At 43.7% G+C, this 16,227-nt stretch overlaps 1 protein-coding gene across 4 annotated transcripts in view; it reads left to right on the top strand.

Annotated features, from left to right (window-relative positions):
* The window catches only part of ADAM17 (ADAM metallopeptidase domain 17), a 42,114-nt gene that overhangs the window by 23,858 nt on the left and 2,029 nt on the right, over positions 1–16,227 (top strand). For all 4 annotated transcript variants that reach the window (XM_020912038.2, XM_070451869.1, XM_070451866.1 and 1 more), the window contains 10 exons: positions 2,181–2,325; positions 2,445–2,533; positions 5,043–5,195; positions 6,961–7,160; positions 8,153–8,256; positions 12,098–12,232; positions 12,361–12,491; positions 13,266–13,344; positions 14,317–14,405; positions 15,930–15,980. In XM_020912038.2, coding sequence (XP_020767697.2) covers positions 2,181–2,325; positions 2,445–2,533; positions 5,043–5,195; positions 6,961–7,160; positions 8,153–8,256; positions 12,098–12,232; positions 12,361–12,491; positions 13,266–13,344; positions 14,317–14,405; positions 15,930–15,980 — 1,176 coding nt within the window. The remainder of the gene's footprint in view (positions 1–2,180; positions 2,326–2,444; positions 2,534–5,042; positions 5,196–6,960; positions 7,161–8,152; positions 8,257–12,097; positions 12,233–12,360; positions 12,492–13,265; positions 13,345–14,316; positions 14,406–15,929; positions 15,981–16,227) is intronic.

The following is a 16,227-nucleotide window of genomic DNA, read 5'->3' on the forward strand; positions in this document are numbered from 1 at the left end:
TTAACATCAATCAAATGTTGATCCAATAACTACTTTTAAAACAATATTTTTTGTTTTAGAGAACGTCCTCACCCCCCAAAGGGCTCTGTGCCTATTAGGGCCTTTTTTATGGTTAATCTTTATGTATAATATCTTTTGGCTTTCAGGCCTGTTGACAGTTTATGGCTTGCACCTGGTGTGACTTTAAGCAACTTCAGTAGCCGACCCTGTCTTTTTTGTGGTTAATCTGTTTTCTTTCTATTAGATGTCATCTCCATGGGAACTAGATAGGATTACATTTTTACAGAACAGAAATGCACAGGATTGCAAAAACAGCAGATATGGCACAAAACAGGCTCTTAGTCTAAAAGTTAATTACCTGCAAGAAGTCACCAGCTAATCTCTATCTCAACTATTTTCTATTAGGCACATTTGTGGCTATTATATTTGTGGGGCTTTTCTCATCCCGCGGAGGGACCTATGCTTAATAGTTTCTTTTGTTAGCGTACTGTGCTTAGGATGTTTAGAACAATCATGAGCATTTTTTGCAATGAGAGCACACATTTATCAAACAAGCCAGAATGCCAGCAAAAGGGTTTGAATTGAAGCATTTCCTTCATCCCTGGCCCCTTCATAGGGTATCAGCGTCTGGGAGATTTATTAATTAGGGTTTTAAGTTGGTCTTTATTCAGTGAAAGAGGAGCAGGAGAACTCTCGGCAGGCAACACAAGAATCTGCAGCAGGGCAAACAAGACCAACAGCAGAAAAGGGAGGAGGATACAGGGTGGGGTAGAGGCCGAGGCCAACCTGGAGGGTCCCTTGTATCCTGAACGGCCTTGCCTTTCAGGTATTTTCTTCATGATCTCGTCATGGGTGGGATCTCCCATAATGGCTCCCAGCACACCTTATTCTGAATAAATTTCTAATAATGATTTTTTTAGTTCAGGTTTCTTTGAAGCTTATTAGTAGATGTCTGAGGTCAGTAATTACCAAATGGTATGAAAATGTATTAGATGGTAGAGGTGTAACGTGGAGATCTGAAAGTACTCTAGGAAATTTTAAACTTGTGTGTTTTTATTCTGTTCACTAAGGATAACATAAATACCATATGCCATATGGATTCTTGTCTTGACACGATACAATTTATCGTTTTTGTCCCCGGGTCTCTGTCTTTGGGCTTCCCTAGTAGCTCAGATGGTAGAGCATCCGCCTGCAATGCAGGAGACACAGGTTCGATCTCTGGGTTGGGAAGACTTCCCTGCAGAAGGAAATGTCAACCCATTCCAGTATTCTTGCCTGGAGAATTTCATGGACAGAGAAACCTGGCGGGCTACAGTCCATGGGGTTGCAAAGAGTCAGACACGACTGAGTGACTAACACACACTCTGTTGATACCTTTGCTTTGTCGTAAAATGGCCTTCTATGAATTGATAGCATTTATCTTCTACTGTGTTGTTAATTTGTTAGTTTCCCATGGCTGCTGTAACAAATTACTGCAAATTTAGCAGCTTAAAACAGCACTTTGTTTATCTGATGGTTTCTCGGCTTAGTCCATGCACAGTGTGGCTCATCTGGATTCTCTGGTTAGAGTCCCACAAGACTGAGGTGAAGTCAGGTTTTCAAAAGCTTGAGCGGAATTGAGGCTGTTATCAGTTTGAGATCCATAGAGTGCTGTATCTGTGCACTACTTAGCCAAGAAAAAGAATGAAATTTTGCCATCTGCAACAACAGGGATGGACTTGGAGGGTCTTATGATAAGTAAATAATTTAGAGAAGGCTACTGTGTGATACCAGTTAGATATGCAATCCAGAAATACAGAAAACTAGTGGATGTGGTGACAAAGAAATACAGATATAGAGAACAAATTAGTGGTTAGCAGTGGGGAGAGGGAAAGGGCAATATAGGGGTAGGGGATGAAGAGGTGCAAACCGTTACTTATAAAATAAGCTACAAGGATATACTGTACAACACAGGACTATAGCCATTATTTTATAACAACTGTAAATGGAGTATAACCTTTAAAATGTAAATTACTGTATTGTACATCTGTAATTTATGTCTATTGACTATACTTTGGTTTAAAAAAAATGTAAAACAATGCAGTTGTACAGTATGGTAGTATTCTGGAATATTTAGTTGAAACATCTTTTAGTCTGATGTAACTGTTAATCTAATTAAGAGCACTTTGTTTTTTTAAAAGCAATTTAGTTTTGATATTGCTGAAGAAGCATCTAAAGTCTGCTTAGCACATCTTTTCACGTACCAAGATTTTGATATGGGAACTCTTGGCTTAGCTTATGTTGGTTCTCCCAGAGCGAACAGTCATGGAGGTGTTTGTCCAAAGGGTAAGTTTTTCGTTTGTTGTATGAAATATTTGGGAATAGCAAGGTGATTGGATTATAATATAATTGTGTCATAATAATTATAATTATTGAACAAGCCATTTGTTTCTTTTTCCCTGTAGCTTATTACAGTCCAATTGGAAAGAAAAATATATATTTGAATAGTGGTTTGACCAGCACAAAAAATTATGGTAAAACCATCCTTACAAAGGTATGTTCTTTAACTTTTAAAAGAGTAGATTTTGAGTTTATTGTAGTGGGACCTCAGCAGTTACATATTTATGTAGATATCTTTTTAAAAAGTAATGCATACTGTTTTTTGTCTGTGCCTAAACAGATGTATGTTTTTAGTGACAAATATGAAAAGTATAAAGAAGAAAATATTGTCAGCTGTCAAACTTCTTTTGAGACCAGGTGGGATTATTGTTTTTCCTAAAGACATCCTTTCTGGAGCCCTTCATCTGCAGCTCCCGATAAAGTACTGCTGTCCAGAACATAGAAGGAATATACTGAAAACTCAAAAATAAAAAAATGAACAACCCAATTTTAAAATAGGCTAAAGATCTTAATAAACACCTCACCAAAGAAGATATACAGATGGCAAATAAACATAGTGAAAAGATGCTCAACACTGTTATGTTATTAGGCAATTGCAAATCAAAACAACAAGGAGAGCCCGTTATAAAACAAATAGAAATGGCTAACATCCAAAGTACTGATAATACCAAATGTTAGTAAGGATGTGGAACAACATGAATTGTCATACATAGCTGGTGGGAGTGCAAAATGGTATTATTAATAAATCAATCGCTTAGGAAGACTGTGGCAGTGTCTCAGAAAAAGTAAACATACTCTGGTGTTACATTGGACCCAGCACCCTCAGTATTTAGTCAAAGGAGTCCTCACAGAAACCTGCATGTGGATGTTTATAACAGCTTTATTAGTGACTGCCAAGACTTGGAAGCAACCAACATGTCTTTCTGTAGGTGAATGGATAAACAAACTGGTACATCCAGATAATGGAATACTATTAAGCACTTTAAAAAAGAGCTATCAAGTTATAAACACATGGAGGAACCATAAATGTATATTATTAAGTAGAAGAAGCCAATCTGTTTGATTACATCTATATGACATTCTGTAAAAGGCAAACCCATGGGGGCAATACAGTGATGAGTGGTTGCCAAGAGTGGAGGGAGGGAGGGATGAGTAGGCAGAGTTACAGAGGATTTTCTTTTGGGTGTTGAAACTATTCTGTATACTTTAGTGATGGATATAAGACATTATGTGTGGACTTCTCTGACAGTCCAGTGTAAGAGTCTGCCTTCCAAAGCAGGGGGTGCAGGTTCGATCCCTTGTCAGGAAGCTAAGATCCCACGTGCCCCATGGCCAAAAAACCAAAACATGAAACAAGTAATACTGTAAAAAAAGTTCAATAAAGACTTTAAAAATAGTCCACATAAAAAAAAATTTGTTTAAAAAAGAAAAAGACATTATGTGTTTGCCAAAACCCATAGAAAGTACAACACAAAGAGCAAACCCTAATATAAATTATGGACTTTGGTGAATTAAGAAAAAAAAAGTGAAATGGGATGAAAGAAGAAAAATATGATAAGTAGTTTTTGGAAACTTTAATTTCCGAAATTGTTTTTTATGGTGCTCCTTTGCCTTTTTGGCATTATAGTGTCATCAGTGGTTTAATTTCATGACATGTCTCCCAGAGTTTTTCTATTGTTTAAGACACATGGAACAAGAAAAATAAATTATTTATATGTTTTTTAAAGTGTTAGTCTGTTTTTTTTTTTTTTTAAGTGGATTAGAGAATCCACTAATGAATTTTTCCAAAGCATAGTTTGGAATTACTTCCCCATATTGCACCTTTGGGATTTGAATACTTTTTTGCTAAAAATGCAAAATTTTCTTTACTACCATTTTAATATTAACACTTGGAAACCTTCAACATATTGGTTTCAGAATTGGGACTGTTTGTTTTTAAAAAATATACAGTGTCTTGTAAAATATGTACAGATTATTTTCATGTCCATGGAGTGATTCCCGCATCCCCCATCTCAGGAGAAAAAAAAAGAAATCAGTAAATTGTTATTTTATGCAGTTAAATATGGGAAAAGTTTTAGCTTTACTGACTAAATTTACCTTTCTATTCAGATAGAAATCCTCTGGTGATCTGATAGGTTCAGTACAACTCTTTAACTGGATTCTGAACAAAATCCTCTGGGTCATTAAGATTGTCATTGGACAAGAATTCAGTCACTGGGATAAGCAGTATTGTTATGCTGTTCTTTAGTTGTCTAGTTTTAACCTTCCCACCACACTTAGATCTAACGGGAGTGTGACTGAGATGAGGGGCGGGGGGCAGGGGACATGGGTGATTGGTTATTAGCTCTTTGGTTTATCAGTGCCAGGCAGTTTTGGAATGGCCGGTGTTTGGTTCCTCATTCAGTGTTCCAGTCTGTCTTTTAATTTATATTTTCTTACATTGGTTTAAATTCATTGATATAATACTATTTAACAGTATTCAATACAATCTTAAATATTCCATTTAATTTCTCTAACTGATAGAAGAAATCCTAGTCCATCTATTGCCCTGTTGTTGACCTGAATCTGACTGATCAGGTCCCATTTAAGAGCAGAGCCCAACTCGCCACGGCAGGTGATGGTTAGGTGTTAGGAAGTAACGTTTTCCCTGCGTGATCCTTCAGGAAGCTGACCTTGTTACGACTCACGAGTTGGGGCACAACTTTGGAGCAGAGCACGACCCAGATGGTCTGGCGGAATGTGCCCCAAATGAGGACCAGGGAGGGAAGTACGTCATGTACCCCATAGCTGTGAGCGGTGACCACGAGAACAATAAGGTACCTGTCTTCTGGCGCTTTTTTTTTAAATGTGATTAGGTAAGAAGAGATGATGCTGAATGATAATGAGAGCCTAGAAAAGCTTTCCATTCCTGCTGTAGTCCACAGGGTCACATGACTGAGTGACTGAGAGACTGACCGACAACAGCTAGGGATGGAACTGCACGTTACCAAGTACTGTGAAACATGGTCCATCTAAATCTGCCCATTTGGACTGTGTGTTGTCAAGGTTAATCATGTGTTGCTTTGAGCTGTATGGAAAATTCCTTACTTAATGCCTTGCACTAGAGTCCTAGTTTGCAGGGTCTGGTGGGCTCAGACTTTCAGTTAAAATTTTCTTTCATTTACAGGCGTATCACTCATATTAACTCTACATTGCTTCACAATTTGCATGTTTTAATAAACTTTTGCAACAAAATATGTATAATTTGCCAGATGTAAGTGTCCTGTGGGTCAGGCCCTTTCCTTTCTGGTTTACAGCTCTGTCTTCAGTGCTCATTTGGGGTACCTGGTATGCAGTAAATACTATTTACTTTGTCAAGTAAGTAGAGAGATCATATTCTGTTGAAGGTGTTTGGAATACTCGACACTTGTTGATTTGGGACATGGGAAACAGCTTCAGAGACTTCCTCAGAGTGGCTGTGACTCACTCGTAGAGTCTGAACTGAAAGTCTTCATAGACATCTGTCTGGTTCTTTTTACTTTTGCAAGAGAATGGAAAGTGGGGCTGAAAATTCCAAGCTTCTAATCATGACTTGGTCTTTCTGGTGACCAGTGCCCACTCAGGAGCCCATTCAGAGTCTGCTCATTACAACCACAGACACTCCTATTACCTAGGAAATTATGGAGGTTTCAGGAGCTCTGTGCCCAGAGCTGTGGCCGGAAACGAGTGTATGTTCTATACTGTCTCATGAGGGTCTTGTGCTCTCTGCTCCTCAGGGGTCTCATGGTGCTTGTCCGGGTGGCAGATGAAGACATGGTAGTCATTTGCAGACTGTGGAGGCCCTACCTCTAAAAGTACTCGGGCTGAGTTTTACCCAAATCTTTTTCTGCTTTTCTTGATATTTTCAAATTGTTTGGGAACTGGACTCTTATTTTAGAGCATCAGGAAAAATGCCCAAATGTAGGTCATTTCTCTGGTTTTGCATATCAAGTGGACAAGCTAGGGGTCAACTGTAGCAACTCAAACTTAAGATCTTGGGAAGCAATGAAGACGTTTAGGTAATAATTTGGAATTTAATCTTTTAATAGACTGTATATATACACACACACATATGTATATGTAGTATCACACCTCTTACTAAACTCAACTGTTAAAACACTTTAACATGTGTTAAACATGTTTAACATGTGTTTAACATGGATGACTGATGTAAATTCAGGGAATCAGAGCAGACGTGTTCTTCAGGGCTGGATTATTGTATCTAGGAAGACAGGGGTCTGCCTAGTTCTTAGTGTTCCTGCAGTATCTTAGTCTGGTGACTCTCTGCTCATGCCTGACTGGTGTGGGTGTTTGGTCTCAGCATTTGTGTAGCTTACTTCCCTGTGAAGAATTTTAGGCTCTTTACTAATTCACATAATGTTTCTAGCCTCCTGCAGAGGAAGATGCCGTGCAAATGGCATTTAAAGGTGACAGTGAACCCGATAAGCTGTCAAGCTGGTTTTGGTTGTGGCTTGTGTTAAAGTTTGTCCCTGGAGAATAAGCACAGACACTACCTGGATTTTTATGTTATCTTGGGTCCTATGTGGCCTTTTTTCTCTTAAGATGTTTTCAAACTGCAGTAAACAGTCCATCTATAAGACCATTGAAAGCAAGTCCCAAGAGTGTTTCCAAGAACGCAGCAATAAAGTGTGCGGGAACTCCAGGGTGGACGAGGGCGAGGAGTGCGACCCCGGCATCATGTACCTCAACAACGACACTTGCTGCAACAGTGACTGCACGCTGAGGCCGGGTGTGCAGTGCAGGTGAGGGGTGCGGCATGGTGGGTGTTTGGGTGCCTAACGAGGGGTCCCCACAATGGTGGGCTGAAAATGCAGGGCCTTTAGAATCATTAGAGGGCCTGTGAAGTGTGTCTACCCCTTTACAGCAAGAAAAATGTTTTCTGGAAAGCAATTTGACATTCCTCAGTCGTGCATCCTCTCTGCTGTAGCGATGCCATAGTACAGAGAATCCTAAGGAAGCAGAGATGTACAAAGATGACTTAGCAAGGACGTTCATGGCCACATTCTTTCATAACAACAATCCTAGGACATAAACTCATTCCTGTGTATCTATGCTGTAGAATAGCATTGAAGAATGCCATTGAATCACAGAAACTAAACGTGGAGGAAGGTTTAGTTACAAACCTCTAACTTGTTACAGGTTACAAGTTAGAAGCTCTTATATTTCCATTTTTAATGTCCTGTGCCTGGCTTAGAAGTAGAGGGGGTAACTTTAATTTATGGTGAATGCCAGATTTAACTGTATACAGTGCATATTAACACTGTAAATACTGACTAGGCTGGCTAGTTTCTTGACTACTGATTGCCTTGTGGGGTTGTTTTTTGTGGGGGGTTGTTTTTTTTGCTTTAATTTTTGTCTGGGTCATGCGGCATGAGGGATTTTAGTCCCCTGACCAAGGATTGAACCAATGCACCCTGCATTGGGAGCACGAGTCTTAACCACAGGACCACCACGGAAGTCCCTTTTTAAAAAAAAGAAAAAAAATGTATTAAGTGAATGAAAACCAGAGACACGAAGGTGTTTTAAAGATGAGTCACTGTGGACCACTGCTGCCCGTGTCTGCATCGGGAAGGGCAGAGGGACTCTGTCCAGTGGTGCCAGCACCTGGGAGTCTGCAGGAGTGGGTGGCCCCAGCTAGGAGGCTCTAACCTGCCCTCTCGGGGCCCTGGGACATGACCATAGTCTGTGCTGTGAAGCTGACCATTGACTTGGACTGCATGCTCTTCCTCTGCAGCGACAGGAACAGTCCTTGCTGTAAAAACTGTCAGTTCGAGACGGCCCAGAAGAAGTGCCAAGAGGCTATTAACGCTACTTGCAAAGGCGTGTCTTATTGTACAGGTATGTCCTCCTGGTGGTTCTCCTAGAATAATTTGTTCAGATGGGTATCCCTGTGTTTGCAAGCAGAGTTAATGTTTCATTCAGATGAACTTTTACCTCACAGACAGAGTTGAGTTGATCGCAGCACGCTTCGCATTGGTCACTGCAAGACCTGTGATCATTCACTTCCATTCTCCTTTCCCTCATAGGCATCAGCTTTAATGTCTTTGATATTTGCCTGGATAGGTGTATGTCCTTGAGATAATGTGTTATTTTTTGTTGCTGTTGTTGTTGAGTTGCTAAGTTGTTTGTCCAACTCTTTGTGACCCCATGGACTATAGCCCTCCAGGCTCCTCTGTCAATGGGACTTCCCAGGCAGGGATGCTGGAGTGGGTCACCAGTACCTCCTCCAGGGGATCTTCCCGACCCAGGGACTGAACCCGTGTCTCTGCGTCTCTTGCATTGGCAGGCTTTACCACTGAGCCACCTGGGAAGCCCGTTATTTTCTGTGTGTATATATATATATATTTTTTTTTAATATTTATTTGGCTGCACTGGGTCTTCGTTGCAGCATGTGGGCTCTAGTTTCCTGACCAGGGATCGAAATCGTGGCCCCCTGCAGTGGATCACAGAGTCTTAGCTACTGGACTACCAGGGAACTCTATACATGTGTGTTTTTAATGTGCCAAAATGATACTCTACATTAGCTCTTTTTTGAAAACTCAGTGCCATGTTTTTACAATTGTGTTTTCTGTTGGTTTGTATTTCTGTGTATGTCTAGTTCATTGTTTTGGGCCCTTGCTGGGTTTCCAGTGATTTACTGTGTTTGCTTATCTGTTCACCAAGCAATAGCTGCTAGGGTTTCTCTGCTAATACTGCCCATAGGACGACACTGGGCATCCTCACACGTCTCCTGTGGGAGCCATGAGGGCTTCCTGGGTGCATAGGGAAGCATGGAATTGCTTAGTCATGGAGGGCAGCACTCCAGTGGTCTCTGGAACAGCAGTGTGGGTTAGTCAGTGCCACCGTGGGGTGTCCAGGTTCCTGTATTCTGATGTCCTTGTCAACACACTGTATTATGTAGCTCTTTTTTGCCAGTCTGAGTGTAAAGTGATTTCTTCTCCTTATTTACATTTTTCATGAACATCTCTATATTTGTTAGCTATTTAGATTTCTTCTGTGCATAATTAGTTCATTTATTTGGTCCATTTATAAAAACTGGGTTTAAAAAAAAAAGTTGGGTTTAATATTTGCTATTATTGATTTGGAGTTCTTTTATGATAATCTATCTGGTTTAAATACTGCATATGCCTTCCTCCTATCTGTTGACCTTTTGGAACAGAAATCTTTCTCTTGAATCAAATCTGTCATTTTGTTTGTGTGTGTATTTTTTTGAGTTGTGGATCGCTACAAAGATATTTTCCACAGTTGGTTCTGTTAGCTTCATAATTTTATCTTTTACCTTTAGGACTTTAATCTATCTGGAGCTAGTTTTAAGATTATCTGTATTGATTGTCAATATTCCCTGTAGTTCTATCAGTTATTCCTTTCAAAAAATCTCCAAGCTGTATTATCAGGTACATGTTCTCCACATCTTGGTCTTGCTGTTCCTTCATCACTATGTAATGCTCCTTTCTGACCCTTGTGATTTAATTTTTTTTTTTTTAATTTTTGAAACTTTTATTGGAGTACAGTTGATTTACAGTGTTATGTTAGTTCCAGGCACACAGCAGAGTAAATCAGTTATGCATATACTCTTTTAAATTGTTTAATATTCAGTTTGCTGCCTGTGTGGTCATGGTGTCCTTCTTATTTGTCTGGTGTACCTATCCCGTCTTATATTTTTTAATTTATATATCCTTTGGTTGCTTGGCTGGATTTTTGTAACCGCTTTATTGAGAGATAATAAGCATATCATACCACCTGTCCACTGGAAGTGTAAGTTCAGTGGTTTCTAGTATATTCGTGTTTGTGCATCCACCTACCAGTCAGTTTTCATTGCCTCAGAAAGAAACCTATACCCTTTAGCTATCATTTTGAATCTCCTCATCCTTCCAGCTTCAGACAACCACTATACTTTCTATGTTGATAGATTTGCCTAATCTGGATGTTTCATATAAATGGAATCATACAATATGTGTGCTGCTTTCAGAATGTTTTCAAGATTTGTCCATGTTGTAGCATGAATCATTCCTTCATTTATTTTTATTGCTAAATAATATTCCATTGTATGGATATATCACATTTTCTTATTCATTCATCAGTTGATGGATTTTGGATTGTTGCTGCTCTTTGGCTGCTGTGAGTAAAGCTACTATGCAGATTTGTGTGCAAGTTTTTGTGTAGACTTAGGCTATTTCTCTTGTGTATGTGTGTATCCAGTTATAGAATTGCTGGGTCCTGTGGTACATCTGTTTAATCCTTTGAAGAACTGCCGGGCTGTTTTCCAAAGTGACTGCACCATTTTACATTCCCACCAGCGTGTGTGAAGGTTCCAATTTCTACAAATCCTCACCAATGCTTGTTATTATTTGTCTTATTTTTTTGGCTGCTCTGCACAGCATGCAAGATCTTAGTTCCCCGACCAGGGATCAAATCCATGCCCCCTGTGGTGGAAGTGTGGTCCTGACCATTGGACTGCCAGGGAATTCCGTCTTTCTGATAACAGCCATTCTACTGTGTCATCTGTGTTATTTGGTAGTTAATGTAAGTCTGCTTCTGTGGGGAAAAGGGCAGAGTCCTTTTTAAGTTCACAGACCTTTAAGTCTAAATTCTTTTGATTGGTTCCATTCCTCACTTGGGGGCTTCCCTGGTGGCTCAGCTGGTAAAGAATCTGCCTGCAGTGGGAGACCTGGGTTTGATCCCTGGGTTGGGAAGATCCCCTGGAGAAGGGAAAAGCTACCCACTCCAGTATTCTGGCCTGGAGAATTCCATGGGGTTGTAAAGAGTCGGACACAACTGAACAACTTTCACTTTCATTCCTCACTTGAAAGGCCAGGCCTGTGGTGTCTTTGTACAGTCGTTTCTCTCTTCTCTTTTAGCGTTGACTTTTAACTGCTTGTGCTTCTCGTTTTCCAGAATGAGTCACTCGTTTCACGCATTCTTCTGAATTTAACATTTTTGGGTGGCTTTTCTTTGTCTTTAAGAATCATTGATTCTTTCAAGAAATGTCTCTAGTTTACCTACAGTGTGACAGGATTGGACATACATTGATTCATTAATAGACTTGGTTTTTGCTCTCCTAGAGCTTACCAGTCTGGTGGTCAGAAACAGAAAAGAACCACAGATGATCAAATAGATGCACATTGTAAGATGTGCTGTGAAGAGGAGAAGTGGCGTGTAATGATGGGGCCTGATAGGGTGAGGGGCCTCCAGCGGAGGTGGGGGCCTCGGGTGGTCTGCGGGAGGAGATACTTGAGAGAAAATGTAAAGGGTGAGGAACACTGGCCAGGACTCCTGAAAGAGAGAGACAGGAACCCTCTGGGGGACTGAGCAGCGTGTGTTAAGGTTCTGAGGTGAGACGAATGGAAGAAGGTGAAGAAGGGTGGCCGTGGTCGTGTGGGCTGGGGAGGGCTGTGGGCAGGAGGCTCTCCGGGGGAGTGTGCGGTCAAGTCAGGGCTCATAGGTGTCTTTTACTAGTGGCAGTAGTAGGGATCTGTTTTATTTACACATTCTTTTATACGCACGTTTTGTTTCACTATGAAGAGGTAAAAGCAGGATACCTGGAACATGTAGATCCTGATGGAGGCAAGGCCTCGGGGCTGAGTGGACACTGGGCAGCGTAGTGCTTGGCGCAGTGCTCCCCAGCTCCCAATGGAGCAGGTCCGGGTGACTCACGGTGACCGTGTGCCCCGCACTGCAGGTAACAGCAGCGAGTGCCCGCCTCCCGGAAACGCTGCCGATGACACCGTGTGCCTGGATCTCGGCAAGTGTAAGGACGGCAAGTGCGTGCCCTTCTGCGAGCGCGAGCAGAGGCTGGAGTCCTGTGCGTGTAATGGTGAGCGCGTGTCTGTAGCAGGAGGGGCGGAGGTGGCCCTTGCCTGCCAGCCCGCCCCCGCCCCTGGGGGCCTGGCAGGGTCAGGGCAGCAGCGGAGCTCATGTACATGAGGCTCTGCTCCGTTTCAGAAACCGACAACTCGTGCAAGGTATGCTGCAGGGACCCCTCAGGCCGCTGCCTGCCGTATGTCGACGCCGAACAGAAGAACTTATTTTTGAGGAAGGGCAAGCCCTGTACAGTAGGCTTCTGTGACATGAATGTGAGTATTTATTTATGTACAGTATTTATTCATGTGAAGCTTTTGTCTTGTAAATGCTTAGCTTTGCAAATGGAAGGAAATCAGAACACAGACGGTGCCACGTCTGACCACTGTCCTTGTGTGAGAGTCCAGGTAGGTTCCGTGGGTGTCTCCGGAGACCGCACAGGCCCTAGGGGCTTCATGCTAAAGCTGGTTGCTTTTATGCAGTGAGTCCCACTTACATACTCTTGCCTGGAAAATCCCATGGACAGAGGAGCCTGGTAGGCTACAGTCCATGGGGTTGCAAAGAGTTGGACATGACTTCACTTCCCACTTGGTTTTCTCCGCTAATTGTAAAACTCATGCTGCAGAACTGTGGGCTCTGACCTTGAAATGGGTACAGAGTAGGTAGGAACGACCTGCCGGCGGCCTGACCCACCTTCATCAGATCCTTGTGCTCCTCATAGAAACACGACTAACCTGGCACGCTCACAGAAGAGGGTTGCTAGGGGCTTGGGAGGCTTCTGTAGGCCTCTGGGTGTGTGTGTGTGTGTGTGTGTGTGTGTGTGAGATCAGTGCCGCTTTACTGGAGTTGGCCTGTCTTTTAACAGCCTGGTTCTCTGGAGCCTGCCTGCTGGCGACTCTCAGTTCACTCATAAAAATGGGCTTTCGGGCCTCATCTCAGTGTGTCACAGGTGGGTCCCTTTTCACGTTATGTGTTTTAACGTGAAGGAAGCCACGCTCCTTCTAAACGCATGGCCCTTGAGGTTAACACCTGAGGTTTTCTGTTCTCAGGGCAAATGTGAGAAGCGAGTGCAGGATGTCATCGAGCGTTTCTGGGAGTTCATTGACAAGCTGAGCATCAATACTTTTGGTATGTGGTTTCCCCGGGTGGGAGGCTGCTTAGAACTGAGCTGACTTCCTGACAACGTAAGAAAGTGTGGTTTCAGACTGATATGCCCGAATCCTGCAATGGGGTTCCCTGGTGGCCCAGTGGGTAAAGAATCCTCCTGCGATGCAGGAGACCCAGGTTCGATCCCTGGGTTGGGAAGATCCGTTGGAGAAGGAAATGGCAACCCACTCCAGTGTTCTTGCCTGGAGCACCCCTGTGGACAGGGCAGCCTGGCGGGCTCTAGTCCACGGGGTCACAGAGTCAGACACGACTGAGCGACTAACAGTCCTGCAATAGAGGAGGGAAACAGTCACCACTTACGTTCTGAAATGACTTTGTTGGCTAAAAAAAAAAATGGACTTACAGGTCTGCACCCGTATAGCATGGATACACAGATTTTCAGACAAGGGAAAAGAAAGTACAGACTGCTTTACTGGAAATGAACTCTTGACAGCATAATGTGCAGTGCATCAGATTGTAGACTGCAAGCTGTAGATTGCCAGAATCCTGCTTGATGTGAGAATCATTTACAAGTGGGTCTCAGATTTTCCAGAAGTGAGGATGCACACTATGTCCTCTAGGGTGCATAATTGAGTTTAGTCCCAGAAATAACCATGGGACCCAGACAGCAGCAGCACTGTCTTGGCGGGCATCGTTCCTAGTACGAGCCTCCTCCAGCAGGAGCCCCCTGCGCCATCCCTCTGGGGACCGGTGGGCCCCCCATGATGTGACATGTCCTCCACAAGTGCGCTGGGCCGTTCTGGGGAGAGCGCCCATGTGTGGGGAGGTGCTTGGGTCTTGTGTGGGTGGCATGGGTCCAGCCTCTCAGTGCCGGCTCCATCACGGTACCCCGCTGGCAGTCTGTGCCCCCGACACCTGGTGATACTCTAAGAATGCTGCTTTTTGACTTCTGAGTCCTTGCTCAGGACATTCACTGTTTGGAACTGTTCATAGGGAAGTTTCTGGCAGACAACATCGTTGGTTCCGTCCTGGTTTTCTCCTTGATATTCTGGATTCCTTTCAGCATTCTGGTCCATTGTGTGGTAAGTCACCAGTTTTTAAGTAATTGAAACATTTTGTTAAACTTGAGCACCTCTAACCATAGAGCTGTTTTGAAAAGATAGAATTTATTCTTAGAAAACTCTGACCTATTTCTAATGACATTGTTGGTGTTACCCCTAGGAAAGCATATCTTGTTAAAAGACTAAATTTTTAAAAATGGTATTTTTTGTGTGTGGCCGTTTTGTTCTCAAGTGTGTAATTTCTGAGGGATTTTATACTTTCTAAGCACCAGAGACTCGGAAGCTGGACTTGTCTAGGACTTCTGAGTGAAGCTGCGGCACGAGCATTTTCAGGCTATTGTCACAGCGCAGATGGCAACCAGCAGCCGTCCAGAGACACTGCCCCGTCTTGTCCAGGGTCCCGGCAGCACCATTTGGGGTGTTCGGATCCTTCCCTCTGAGGACACGGAGCAGTCGTTTGATTGTTCAAGACAAGTAACAGCTAACAAGCTTGGTTGCACTTTGAGAAGCTCCAGTACTTCATAAGTTTTCTTAAAAATCCATTCTCCTTGCTTCAGTGGGAAAGTGAGGATCTGCCTGCTGTGCAGAGATGAGGAACTCAGACCCAGGCTTCCAGGCTTTTGCTCTGAAACCCCTGAGCAGGGTCCCTCCCGTGAGCACTTGGGAAGTTCCAATGCAGGGAACTCCAGTCTTCCTGGCCCCGGCTACCTTCCCTTATGGCGCTATCTCGTGAGGTTCCTTCCTCAGGTTGATGAGCCTGGTGGGCCTAAGGCAACCTCTGCTCAAGCCCAGCTCTGTTAAAAGAGTTGAAGCTCTGACACATGGTAACAGTACCATTCACTATGGAGGCCTGGCCTTTGATTTCTGAGCAGAGCTGCCGACAGGAGGGTGGGCAGTGGCTGGTTTCCAAGCACAGAAGACGGTCAGGGCAGTCAGGCCTGGGCTCGGCCTCCTGCCTCGCCCATGGCCACCCGTCACTAGTCAGCCCCAGACAGGGAGCAGGGCAGAGGCGGGGACCGTGTGTCCAGCCTTCCAGAGTATGACTTGAGGGCCGGTTTGGAACTTGAGGCCTAGTTCCTCCCAGAGTTTGGGCCACAGAAGCTCAGGACACGCTGAGAAGAGTACTGAGGCTGGGGGGTCTGGGGCACTTTGAGGTCAATGCCAAGTGAGGCCGGGCCTGCCCCTCCGCCTTCCAGGGCTGCCCTCGGGGTCAGCCTCATCTCTGAGCGCAGAGCATGCATGGAGGTGTCCTGGTTGTTCCTGCCCAGGGCATGAGGCGAGTCTCTCAGAAAGACAGCAAACCTTGCCTGTTTCTGCAGTTAACACCAAAAAGCATGCTTCCTTCAAGTGTAAGAGGAAACACTTGTGGCAGAACCCCTCAAGCTTGAGTAGAACTCACATTCTCACCTGCTGGACCTGCTCCCTCTTCCTTCGACTCAAGCTCTAAGCTAGCTCTTCACTAGTTTACTGTTAGGAGGGGCGTAGAAGGACCGAGCCTGTACTGAGCAGGTTGTAGGAATGACCCCACTCTTCTTGTCTTTCTAGGATAAGAAACTGGATAAGCAGTTTGAGTCTCTGTCTCTGTTCCACCCCAGTGTAAGTATCTCACACAAAAGGAAGTCATTTTCAATTGTGTTTGGAGGCCTGCTAAGCAGAGACCTTCACTGGCCTCCCCAGCTGCGCCTTCTTTGGCTGGAGGGCCATTCTCTGGCAGGCAGGATTTGAACGTGAATTCTCTTGATGGTGACCTTTTAGTCAGTCTCTTGGATGGAGACTGATACTACAGAGGAGCGCCGCTTGGCTGTGCCCTCCCCGCAGCCCTGAGTGGTTGGCTGTTCAGTGC

Source organism: Odocoileus virginianus, chromosome 2 (genome assembly GCF_023699985.2).
Source record: "Odocoileus virginianus isolate 20LAN1187 ecotype Illinois chromosome 2, Ovbor_1.2, whole genome shotgun sequence".
NCBI classification, from domain to species: domain Eukaryota; kingdom Metazoa; phylum Chordata; class Mammalia; order Artiodactyla; family Cervidae; genus Odocoileus; species Odocoileus virginianus.